The following is a 13,337-nucleotide window of genomic DNA, read 5'->3' as shown; positions in this document are numbered from 1 at the left end:
GATATTGCTCTGGCTTTTGTCCTCTACAGTAACTGTGCCATTAGTTTTAATAGGCTAAATGTTTGGGATACAAAGGCTGATTTTCAAAATACAATAATACAGTATTTTATTTTGATACATAACATGGCTACTGTATTTTGTAGCTTATTTTGATACATTTAAAATGAGGCTATGAAGTATTCATTACAGTTCAGCTTGCCTGATACAGTATAAAACCTGGAGTAAGATGCTCCTTGCACAAGCAAGCAGGGTAGGTGGAGCTGGGAAGGAGGAAGTTGTGACGAAAACATCAGTAATGTCATTCAGCGATTACGTTCTGAACGTTCAGTCATTTGTGGACAGTGTGACACATGGTCCTTGAAGATCCTCAAAAGGTAAGAACTGTGGTTTAAGATAGAGCAGTTTTGATCATGGAGGAGTAGTACTTATGATACATGTATCTAAAGTATGTTTTTCAAATACAAAATATTTTGTCATTTGTATTTTATTGGGTTGAAGTTGAAAATGGCTGTGTATTAATGCATCAGAATACTGTTAGGTGTGTATTTTTGTAGTTTAAAATATTGCTAAATATTCTAAAAACAAATGTGAAGCAATAAATGTATAGCCACTGACTGGTGCTGCTTTACGCAATAAGCTCTGAGTAGCTGTAGGTTACACTCAATTCAGAACAGCGTGTTGTTAGGCACAACGCCCAAGTGGAGTTCAAGTTTCTTCATAGATAATCATTTGTCTATTAATAAATATATTTCCTCTCAGAATCAAATGTTATCTATCAGCATCAAACAACATCAGGATAGAGCAATTCTAACTTTCATACATTACATCTCTCGTATAGTATAGGGATAAGCTATGAGATGAGTAATGTGTAGTTTTGAGAACATCTCTCGTATACTGTAGTATAGGGATAGGCTATGAGATGTAACAGGCAAGGATAGATTAAATAGACAGACATGGAAGGTTTGCAAAGTGATTTTATCCTCCCATTAAAATGTAATTTTGCATTTTTCATTTTATTTTGATGCATAGCATGGCTACTGTATTTTGTAGTTTATTTTTGATACACTTAAAATGAGGGTATTTGACATTTTATTTATTTCAAAATAGTTTGCAATAATGTATATTTTGAAGCATCTGTAGTCCGAAGCCCTTTACTTGCGTGGGAAGAATACTGTAAGTAAAGATGAGCAAGTTTATCTGTGCAAGTTCATAGAGCGAAAAGCACTGATGAAGGCAGGCAAAAAAATGACTGGTATTTCAATGAACCACAATTACATCATGGCCAGGAGTCGAGTGTGTTAATATTCTCTTCCTTAGAATTCCCACCTACATTCCACAGTGGGGAGAAGTTCACTGTGTCAACAATTCTATTTCCTTATTAGCTGAATATACTGTATTTATCAAGCTTCTCATACTGGAACCTCAAGATACCTACAATAGCCTTTTGATTCTCTTGTTCAGTTCTGCACTGGATTTGACCTTGTGCACAGATATTGACCCATCCCTGCTCATGGACACTCTAAACCTGATAGAGCACATTGTATGCTGAAAATCGCCCTCTAAACCTGATATATTCTGATCCTGATCTGCTGGATGGGGTAAATCTGGTCATGATAGATTTGATATACAGTACAAACCATTCTTAGCTCCAGTCAAGGCCTCATTGTCTTCAGTGTACATGTAACAGCTGTGCTGCTACAACCTTGTTACTCTTTGATACAGTGGAATAAACCTATTAAGTATGCCAATTAACTATCAAATCTATCATGACCATATTTACCCCATCCAACAGGTCTCAGGTCAGCCCTTTGCCTCTGATGAAAAATGTAGGCAAATTGGCAAAGTTTTTGTAAAAGCAGTATTACAATGTAACAACTACCCACAAATACATAATGCAAGTACAATGATAGTACCTGATAGTACATGTTGTTACACAGGTTGTACACTGTGAAGGGCCGTTCACACCAAGAACGATAACGATAACGATAACTATAAACAAATATCGCTCTCGTTAATATGAATGACAACGTTCACACCTAAACTATAACGATAACGACATGAAGAACGATATCGTTGTTGATCACTTTCAGAGCGATTTTGAGAACGATAAAAAGCTAACAGCCAATCAGAACCCATAATATTCTAGCCATCACATTCATTAACATGAGGAGAGACTTTTCTTATCGTTGGCCAGTGTGGACACTTTTATCGTTATGGTTATAGTTATCGTTCTTGGTGTGAACGGTCCTTAACAGCGACACATCAAAATGTGTTACCAGAAAGGGTCATCCATTTTTATTTTCTCTGGTATTTTTCCTTTTCCTCTTCATATGTACCAACAAAGAAGAAACGAAGACAAACTTGCCCAAATGGAGCTTTGTGCTATGAAATGGACATTGTGTGAGTATGTTGTACTTGCATTGTACTGTCTAATTTGATTAAAGGAGAATTCAATTTTTTTAACATGGGTCTGTTTTTATTAACATGGGTCTGCACTGTCGGTACTACCTAGCTCGAGTTGCTGCAGCCAACAGCTAGTGCTCATGGGCGGCGCGTAATGGAGGCTGGAAAATTGTGAAAATAATTGTGATCATGATTAATTGATCATTATCATTGCGGATATTATTGTTTCTGAGACTCTTGCCTATAGTTAATTGCAGTTCCACCCTTGCACTGTGTATATAAGTACAGCCTAAGCCTTCCCAAACGTCAGGACCACCCACCGCCCATGCTAGAGCTGCCAGGCAGCTAAAGTGCTACACTTTGGGGGCATGAACATGGGGCTCATGAAATGGGATATTGAACATGCCCCTAGAGTAGGGAGGCACGTGTGGAATGGGATATTGAACATGCCCTAGAGTAGGGAGGCACGTGTGGAATGGGATATCGAACATGCCCCTAGAGTAGTGAGGCACGTGTGGAATGGGATATCGAACATGCCCCTAGAGTAGGGAGGCACGTGTGGAATGGGATATCGAACATGCCCCTAGAGTAGTGAGGCACGTGTGGAATGGGATATCGAACATGCCCCTAGAGTAGTGAGGCACGTGTGGAATGGGATATTGAACATGCCCCTAGAGTAGTGAGGCACGTGTGGAATGGGATATTGGTTTTCTGTTCTATAGTCCAGCGGTTTGGAGAATCTGATTCTGGTTAAAAAATGTTCAATCATCGACCGTCTGTGTTTTGTTTGTCTAATCCTACAAATTAAATTGTCATTATGCCATTCATTGTCATTATTAAATTGTCAATTGCCTCCAACACTGGTTATAATTCTGTATATTAAGTAAGGGATAATGTCTTGTGTTTTTTCCATTGTCGTGTTCACAGTTGTGGTCAGCATGGTCTTGTTTCCCATGAGCCACAGACACAGCTACTCTGCTGCCATCAGCCTCAAAGAACATCTAAAGGATTGTCTGAATGACACTGACTATAACGAGCTATTTGAGACCATGCAGAACGGCCTCCCCGCCACACAAACACCTCATCATGTTGCCATCGTTGGAGCCGGCATGGCTGGCCTAACGGCCGCCAAGTTACTGAAAGATGCAGGACATAAGGTATGCGAATTTGGGCTTGAATCGAAGCTCTGGATGTCTGCCAACTAGTGGTGGAGAGTACAAAGGCGATTTGTCACCCTACTCGGATCTACCGTCTGTTTTAATCAGTGATGTTGCTTGTCGCCGTACGGCGCCTTGGGCGGTTAGAGGGTTAAAGGTATTATAATTAACTATTCATGGCGTGTTGTTAAAGGTGTTGTAACTAACTCTTCATGCTGTGTTGTTAAAGGTGTTGTAACTAACTCTTCATGCCGTGTTGTTTAAAGGTGACCATATTAGAGGTGTTGTAACTAACTCTTCATGCCGTGTTGTTTAAAGGTGACCATATCAGAGGTGTTGTAACTAACTCTTCATGCTGTGTTGTTTAAAGGTGACCATATCAGAGGTGTTGTAACTAACTCTTCATGCTGTGTTGTTAAAGGTGACCATATTAGAGGTGTTGTAACAAACTCTTCATGCCGTGTTGTTTAAAGGTGTTGTAACTAACTCTTGATGCTGTGTGTTTAATGGTGACCATATTAGAGGAGTTGTACTGTGTTGTTTAAAGGTGTTGTATAACTCTTCATGCCGTGTTGTTTAAAGGTGTTGTAACAAAGTCTTCATGCCGTGTTGTTTAAAGGTGTTGTAACTAACCCTTTGTGCCGTGTTATTTAAAGGTGACCGTATTAGAGGTGTTGTAACTAACTCTTCATGCCGTGTTGTTTAAAGGTGACCATATTAGAGGTGTTGTAACTAACTCTTCATGCCGTGTTGTTTAAAGGTGACCATATTAGAGGTGTTGTAACTAACTCTTCATGCCATGTTGTTTAAAGGTGTTGTAACTAACTCTTCATGCCGTGTTGTTTAAAGGTGTTGTAACTGACCCTTCATGCCGTGTTGTTAAAGGTGTTGTAACTAACTCTTCATGCCGTGTTGTTTAAAGGTGTTGTAACAAACTCTTCATGCCGTGTTGTTTAAAGGTGTTGTATAACTCTTCATGCCGTGTTGTTTAAAGGTGTTGTAACTAACCCTTTGTGCCGTGTTGTTTAAAGGTGACCGTATTAGAGGTGTTGTAACAAACTCTTCATGCCGTGTTGTTTAAAGGTGTTGTAACTAACTCTTCATGCAGTGTTGTTTAAAAGTGTTGTATAACTCTTCATGCCGTGTTGTTTAAAGGTTATAACTAACTCTTCATGCCATGTTGTTTAAAGGTGTTATAACTAACCCTTTGTGCCGTGTTGTTTAAAGGTGACCATATTAGAGGTGTTGTAACTAACCCTTTGTGCCGTGATGTTTAAAGGTGTTGTAACTAACTCTTCATGCCGTGTTGTTTAAAGGTGACCATATTAGAGGTGTTGTAGCTAACTCTTCATGCCGTGTTGTTTAAAGGTGACCATATTAGAAGCCAGTGGGAGAGTTGGAGGACGGGTGGAGACCTACAGGAATGAGGAAGAGGGCTGGTATGCTGAACTGGGAGCCATGAGGATACCAAGTTTTCACCTGTGAGTATAAACCTTCTTTTAGAATAATATCGCTTTTCCTGATTACAGTGATTTAGTCTGTTGCCTTGGTGGACTACACAGTCTCAAACTAACTCTACTTCTCAACAGTATTGTTCTCTGGCTTGCTGATCACCTGAACCTCAAGTTGAAAGAATTCATCATGAATGACAACGAAACCTATTACCTGGTGAATGGAGGACCACCACGGAAGACCCGTGTGGTCAACGAGAACCCAAACGTCCTGAATTACAATGTGTCACCAAACGAGAAGTATAAAACCGCTGACCAGCTGCTCCAACAGGCGTTACAGAAGGTAAGTCTACATGGGAGAGAAGAGTGCTACTGGCAGACATTAGCAGGTAAAAAACAATGACTATAGGAAACAGTGAAGACGGTGAAAACACCTTTGCAGGGCCGGTTCTCCCTACTGTATACGCACACTACACAAGTTGCGTAGGGCCCCGCAAGTAAATGAAGGCCCCCTCCTCTGTCTTCCCTTGAGCCAAGTTAGTGACAGACAGGTAGGCATATGCAGACACAGCGACAGTGTTTCATAAGCTACATTAAGAAGATGAATGTCAATCCGAAAAAAGAAACTTAACGAGAATGAAAAGCAGGAACAGCAGTCGGGTAAACTTTCATTTCATGGTTTGATGTCTACATCTCTCCAGCGCATGTTGCTGACCTAGCTTAGGTCGACCACACAAGGAAGTGAATCCCCTGAATCTGAAGTGAATCTGTCTGCGGCTTGCTTGCCAGCCTTTCCCAGTCATGGCAAAGTTGTGATATACTGCATAATCCCGTGTTCCGATTTTGAATGCGGCGACTGGCTACATTAAAAGAAGAAAAACAAAACCCGCTTCTTTAAATGCGCTCATGATAACGTGCAGCTCGGGATGAAACAGTTTTTTCAGCAGACACATGCGAGAACAAGTCGAAACTAATCTGTGATTTCACTCTTCCCATACATTTAAATGGGAATTGTTTATGGGTTTACAATATTTTAGTCGAGCTTTACAACTGAACGTATGCAAAATGGAAAGTAGCCTTTAGGCCTATTAACTTTGATTTGCTGTGCCGCATGGGTAATAGATACATATCGTAAAATATTGAAGGGAATCAGGGGAGCCAGTTCAGTATGTCTTTGGCTCGTAGCCTACTGCAGACACACAGGTGAAGAACAGTCTAGACCCTTACAAAAAAGAACTGCATCACTTCACATGTAAAACCACACATTTCTGAGTATCAAAACCGTAGTTTTATTGTCCATTTATACATTATATTTACATTTGCTGTGAAGGTCCTTTATGGGGAAAAACATTATATTTGGTAATTTCTGTTTTGGGATGATTGTATTAGGAGCACTGTTATGTCACATAATATATATATATATATATATATATATATATATATTATGTGACATAACAGTATATATATATAGAAATGGTTATATTTTGGCCCTCAGGGTTCAGGTAGTAAGGAGGGCCCCTTAGCAGGATTTTGCCTAGGGACCCGTGGAGGTCTGAACCGGCACTGCACCTTTGTCAGGGTTCTTTATGTTGTATTTCTGTAGGTGAAAGACGAGGTGGAGGCGAATGGCTGTAGAGCTGCACTGGAAAGATTTGACCGCTATTCTGTGAAGGTAAAGTTCAATGTCAATGTGAATCAATTATTAACTTAAATGTTATGTATAGTATAGCCTGTTGCACCATTGACAATTTATGAGAGTATCCTAGACTATTTAAAAGAGTGCATACGAAAACAATTGGGGACGACCTTGAGCAGAACCCAGCTTCTGGCCGATCTGGGGTGCGTTTCCCCAAACTATATAAGTTAGCAACTATTGTTGGTTGCAATGCAATTTCCCAGTACCAACCAACTAAGTTGCTAACAGGTTAGCAACTATGGTTTTGGAAAATGCACCTCTGGTCAACAGGAAAATGGATCTGGTGATCAGAATTGATTTTGAATTGTGTGATCAGTTGAAGCAGAAGTTCCTCCACCACAAATTATTTTGTTTCTTGAACCAATGCTGAGCCTTCTTCCTTGTCCACCCTGACTGCACATATGTTCACTGTTTGTCTAATAGGAGTACCTGAAAGAAGAGGGGGGACTGAGTTCAGAGGCCATCAGGATGATTGGAGACCTGCTCAATGAGCAAAGCCTAATGTACACAGCACTGACTGAGATGATCTACGACCAGTCTGACATTGGAGACAACATCAAGTAAGGTGTTACTTGACACCTCCCCCCCCCTTCCTTTTGTGATCTGCGGTTGTGAGGCTGGTTGGATGTGCTTGAAGTGGGGAAAAATAAGTGCAGGAACTCTAATTTTCCGACATTTCACATTTGTGCGGTGAAAAAAAAAATCAGTTTTTAGGATGTGTTGGTTCAAAAACTATTTTAATGTAATCATTCTTTCAAGCGATAACCTATAGGCCTAGGCTACTTTTTTCTAATTCACAAATGGAATACATTAAAACAACATGAACCAGACCAGTGTGATGGCCTACTTAGGCCTAACAGACTGGGCTAAAGGCCCTAGAACCTTAAAGAAACATTTGGGCTAAAGGCCCAGTTGAAGAAAACTGTGAAATAGGCTGTAGCCTACTTGTTACATTGATTTAATTAACAATATTAACAACTGGCCAAGAACAGAGATTCAAGATCAAAAGTCAGAACAAGAGAGTAAAGTGACTGTAAGTGTTCTTTCTGTTGCTATTTTGGGTCCTGAAATGGCATAGCATCTGCCATGGCTATACAGTATGACAAGCACAGGGTCTTAATACAACTTCTGATATGAAAAATAAATTATTTTGTAGTGGTGGAAATGGGGAGGTATGAAAAAATGCAGAAATTTGATGTGATTTAAAAAAAAGAATCTTGTGATTACCGCTAATTACACAGAGACATTATATACGCCATTGGAATCAGTAGGATCTCCTGTTGCTATAGGGCAGTTACGAAATCGTAACACATAAACGTGTAGGCGGGGTGAAGAATAGGAAGCCAGAGTCAAAGTTGGCCCACGTAAATACTACGTTTGCATACTGTACTCGTTATTATCCTAGCAATATAGTTTATACAGTTACAGCTTTGCAGAAGTGCTTGAGCGTCAAGACCGTTTGATGCAACATGAGTTTAACAATATCATGCTCGTAATTTTGCAACAACGAAGACATGCAGTAAAACAGCTGAGAGGAGCTCTCATGTGTGTCCAACATGCTAACAGCAGGCATACGGAAGACGGAACGGGTAGGAGATGCAAAATCTAAATTATTGTTGCCAAAAAAGCGTTAGCCCACTGCTGCTTACAGCTGTTGTGCGTCACGGAGCTATCCTACATTTCCCATAATGCGCAAAAACTACGGGAGCTCGTCAAATCCAAAAAAGGTAGATTTCTGCAACTGGTCGGATCGAGGTCGGGCTGCTTTCACACCATAAACGAACCGCACCAGGGTTCGATAGGAACCGCTCCGAGACCACCTCCTCAGCTGGGTCTCGGCCCGCTTGTTTGGTCCGCACCAGAGTTCGAGTGATTGTATTCACTCCAGTCAAAAAGGTCCGAACCAAGCAAGAAACAAACTTGAGTTCGTTTTAATCGAACTAAACAAGGCAGGTGTGAATACGCCTTTCATCTCTGTTTGGATCCTAATAAATGAACTGGGCTAGCTACTGTAAGTGGTATCAAAGTAGCGCCCCGCGCCAGAGCCATTGAGTGCACGCATTGAAACACGAGAGATATGTATCAACTCGTCTTAGTTAAGGGAATAACGTAGTTTAATATGAAAAAACGTTGGCGTGTTCCTTTAAACATAAACTTGTTAAGTTTTACCTCTTTTAATTCATTGACTGTTTGGCAAGAGTGCATGCAACAACTAACTACAGTTATATATAAACTAATGGTCTTTTTGTTTTGAAGGTACTTTGAAGTGAAAGGTGGGTCGGACCTGCTTCCCAAAGCTTTGGCAGAAAACATTCGTGTCCCTATTTACCTGAACACCAAGGTCAAACGTATCAGCCAGTCAGAAGATGGGGTCGTTGTCTCATTTCAGAATGATTATCAGCCTGACCTTCATGCCGACTTTGTCCTCGTCACAACCACAGCCAAAGCAGCTCTTTTCATGGACTTCGATCCACCTCTGTCCATTCCAAAGATGGAAGTCCTGAGGACAGTCCACTACGACAGCTCGACTAAAATCCTCCTCACCTTCAGCGAGAAGTTCTGGGAGAAGGATGGCATCCGTGGAGGAAAGAGCATCACAGACCGACCCTCTCGTTACATCTACTACCCCAGCCACAGTTTCCCTGGAAACGAGAAGATTGGCGTCCTGCTGGCTTCCTACACCTGGTCAGATGAGTCCCTCCTCTTCCTGGGCGCGAGCGACGAGGACCTCAAAGAGCTGGCCCTGACAGATTTGGCGCAGATCCACGGCGACTATATCAGGCCTCTCTGCACGGGCGTGCTGGTGAAGCGCTGGAGTGCGGATCCTTACAGCTTGGGCGCCTTCGCGCTGTTCACGCCGTACCAACACTTGGAGTACGCCAAGGAGTTGTTCCGGAGCGAAGGCAGGGTGCACTTCGCCGGGGAGCACACGGCTTTCCCTCACGCCTGGATCGAGTCGTCGATGAAATCGGCAATCAGGGCGGCGAAGAACATCAGCCTAGCGGCACAGGAAGGCGAGTCTGTTGGACATGGAGTCCGAGACGAGCTTTAGAGTATTTAGTTGAGCTATAATCCTTTTCTTTCTTAAAACTTTTTTGTGGTCTCACAGAGCTCTCTCTGAAAATGGCTGTAGCCTACTTTCCAAATGAATTATTCCTTTTTGCTTTGGTTAATTGTAGGAAATATGTCAGTCACATTCTGTTTTCTTATGCCTTTTCTTTTCCTTTTTCAACCATCACTGCGTGAATATAATTTTATTTAAACTTAAAGGAATACGCCACCCCCAGGTGAAATTGGGTCACTCCCCGCAGTCCCTAGAGTTGGATGAGTGAGCCAAAGCGTTTTGTAGCCAACTCAGCCACTGTCCTAATCTAGAAAAGTTGAGGGTTTTCAGATGCTGCGTGGTGTCTTTGCGCCTGGCAGCGGTGCTTTGCCAGTGCTATGCCCGAAAATAGTTACAAATCTAAATTGGTCTAGTTACATTAAATCCCTTCGTGTTAACTTGCATTGATATTTGTACTCGATGTGAATGTACAGGTTACGATAAATAAATATAAAAAATCTTGAGTTATTTGATTCACTTTTGCAACGACATGCTAGCTGGACACGCCAGAATACAACGACTAAGCTAAAGCTAACCTGGCCGTTTCTAGCTTAGGACAGTGGCTGGGTCGACTACAAAACACTTTGGCTCACTCATCCAACTCTAGGAACTGTGGGGAGTGACCCAATTTCACCTGGGGGTGGCGTATTCCTTTAAAGGAAAGGTTAGCGATACTAGTAGGTATCTCATGCCACATATGTGACCGTTCAAAGCGAAATCAGTCGTTTTGCGCACAACGTTATTTTGAGAAAAACAGCAATAACAAACTTCCGGGTTAAAATGTTGAATTTCACGTTTTCGCATAATTCGATTGTATACAGTCTACAGTTTCATATCGTGAACGCATTTCACGGAAAAACATACGTTTTGACTGTTAAACCCGGCGAAGATTCAACACATTTGCTGTCATTCCCGTTGTGCACGCGCCGCTTAAAAAGGTGATTTCTCCTCTTCTGGCATATCGTGACAGGAGAACCATGTCAACTTTGGATGCGATTATCTTAGCGATAGTTTGTGTAATACCCTCGATACACATATAGTTGGAAAGCTTAGTTTATGGCCGTTCACGTGAGCACAATAACTTAATTTAATAAATAACACCGAAACGACTGGTTACGCTTTACAGGGTCACATATTTGTTTTGTTTTCCCTCACTGCTTCCCTCTGCCCCGTGCACCTCTAACAGCACCTGCAGTTATTTTGCTGGAATAAATTTTTTGTGTTCGATGCACCCATGTTGAAGGTTTGTTTGCGGCTTTCTGTTCAGGTCTCCACAGAATAGTCTCTGCAGGAGTCATTCTCTGTACGGCATTCTCCATTCTGTGCAGGTCTCTCTTTGGAGGATGTTCCTGAGGCAGGCTGGACCATAGTAGGGGAGACTGTGCAGAGTTGTCTACTAGCTTGGGTAAAACTAGTCAAGAGGGCCCATAGCCTGCGTGAACCCGGACGATCCTGACTTTTACTCTCTGAACCCGGGATGTCCGGATTGTCCGCCTCTGGTATCCTAAGAAGCAGTTAGACATATCTAGGCTATCTGGACATATCAAGGCTGCACAAAGCCTTAACTTGGGGTATTAAATTAAGTGGTACTGCGATAGCACTTGAAACATTTGTAAAACTAGGCTTTTAGCTCAGATCTGTGCATGTTTTTGGTGTTGGGATGGTGCTGGCCAATCGTGAAACGTGGAGATAGACATATGTAAGGGTTAATGTATAGAACGCTGCTCATTATTGGGAAAATAAGTACCGACAGGGCGAACCAGTTTCACCCCGAAGGTATTTTCCCGATAATGACGTTGAAATTACATAAATACTTAAATATCACTTAATCGATTACACTGAAACCACTAGATCAAATTGGGTTATCACAGCATGAATCAATCTAGTAAAACTAAGACATTTCATTCATGTGCAACCGGTGTACATGCTAAATAAATTCAGCCATTCTTTTTTTTTTTTTCAGCTTCAGCGGCCGCACCTCGGTGCTCGGGCCCTAATAAAAACATGTAACCTGTCATTATGCCTCCTGTCATTATGGAACTCACACAAAAGTGCCCTTTTGTCTGTGTTCCTCTATTTGTACTGAAACTGTAACACAAACACCATGTAGCATCAAGGTAATTGGTTTGTGATGGTAGTTCATAGTTTGCTTTAATGCATGATTCAGACAATGGTTTTAAATGTAGCAGACCAAGAGGGCTCGGGCACATGCGTTGCATTCTAGGAATATTGCCGCCATGTTGGTAGCTCTCCGAACGTAATAATCCATTCATTCAGATGCAGAAGACAAGTAACAGGAACACACTAACAGGTGGGAGTAAATCCTTACAATCGAATAGTAAACCAAGGAGTGACGCTGCCATGGCTGCCCGCGAAGTTTTCACGTCACGTGGATCTCTTACTTCTCTCTTCCCCACTTTCTTTCACTTCACTTTCTTCACTTTCTCTTACTTTGGTATCTCTCCATCTCTCAATTCCAATTGTTTTGACCGCCGCTAGCATAGCGGTCATATAGGGATTGACAATGTTTCTTCTTCTTCTTCTTCTCCCATCATCTACTTCCTGAATTTTTGGTCAACGATTCCCGGGACACCGTAACACTGGGTCCCTGGGGGCCACTCCACCCCTGCGCTGGCCCCCCCGAAGCCCCCCAAAAATGCAGGTTTTCCTAAATAACTACCTGAACCGTGGCACCAATGATGACAAAATGTTTATGGTATGTTGGTCTCAAGAGCCCGCATTAATTTAGCATATAACGAGTCATTTGTGATTTGCACCCCCATGGTAAAAAATGAAAATGCAATATTATACTGCTTTAATCACCTCTATTAGACCTTCAGATGAAATATTATGAACTACACCAAATGTCATGTGTACTGTATGATTAACCTGGCATCCTATGGGAGTATGTTGGTTGGTATGGTTTTGTGCAATTTCATCCATGGGGGGGCTATAATGATTTGTGTTTACATTTAGTGACTGTACACCCATCGTGGTATTGAGCGAAGGGCTGCTGGTTGCTGGATGATACTGTCACAAGAATATGCAGGAATATGCAGGAATACACACACACACACACACACACACACACCAGGGATGGAAATGAGCCACCCGCCAAATGCGTGTAGTTTTGCACGCTGGCGGGTGAAATATGTCAACACACCCGCCACTGTGGCGGGTAAGCAACTACCTCTACTTCAAGTTGTTTATTTCATCAGAATATATCTATCAACATCGATAGATAGCATGGACATGACGATCACAACAAACATTCTGGAACGGAGCGCCTTAGAATGTTGGCTCTCATCAGTCAGTAGCCATAAGAGCCTATAGCCTACTCCTCCAGTTAAGGTGGCAGCTAGATAGCCTACAACCAGTGACTGTATACATTAATACGTTTAGGTAGGAAATATATTGGATATATAACAGATACCAAACTCCGTGTCATGGTACCTAAGTTAAGCACCCAGCCAATTAAACATGACCACGGAAAAAAGTGAACGGGACAACTCACAGTGCCATACCAC

The 13,337-nt window shown here is 41.8% G+C and overlaps 1 protein-coding gene across 1 annotated transcript; it reads left to right on the top strand.

Annotated features, from left to right (window-relative positions):
• Positions 1-347: 347 nt before the first annotated feature.
• Positions 348-11,806, top strand: LOC134074479 (L-amino-acid oxidase-like). The gene is made up of 8 exons (XM_062530449.1): positions 348-374; positions 2,345-2,400; positions 3,331-3,560; positions 4,929-5,041; positions 5,150-5,354; positions 6,615-6,683; positions 7,131-7,267; positions 8,964-11,806. The coding sequence occupies exons 2-8, from the start codon at positions 2,370-2,372 to the stop codon at positions 9,757-9,759; spliced, it is 1,581 nt and encodes a 526-aa protein (XP_062386433.1). The 5' UTR covers positions 348-374; positions 2,345-2,369; the 3' UTR covers positions 9,760-11,806.
• Positions 11,807-13,337: the final 1,531 nt, after the last annotated feature.

This window comes from Sardina pilchardus, chromosome 1, assembly GCF_963854185.1.
Source record: "Sardina pilchardus chromosome 1, fSarPil1.1, whole genome shotgun sequence".
NCBI classification, from domain to species: domain Eukaryota; kingdom Metazoa; phylum Chordata; class Actinopteri; order Clupeiformes; family Clupeidae; genus Sardina; species Sardina pilchardus.
Note: the sequence above shows the minus strand (reverse complement) of the source record. Positions and strands in the feature narration are given on the sequence as shown.

Excerpts from the sequence above, each read along its gene's own strand:
- LOC134074479 (XM_062530449.1), top strand. The coding sequence starts at position 2,370 with ATGGAGCTTTGTGCTATGAAATGGACATTGT. Across the intron at positions 3,561-4,928 it reads TGAAAGATGCAGGACATAAG|GTGACCATATTAGAAGCCAG; the intron begins GTATGCGAATTT and ends TGTTGTTTAAAG. Across the intron at positions 6,684-7,130 it reads TTGACCGCTATTCTGTGAAG|GAGTACCTGAAAGAAGAGGG; the intron begins GTAAAGTTCAAT and ends TTTGTCTAATAG.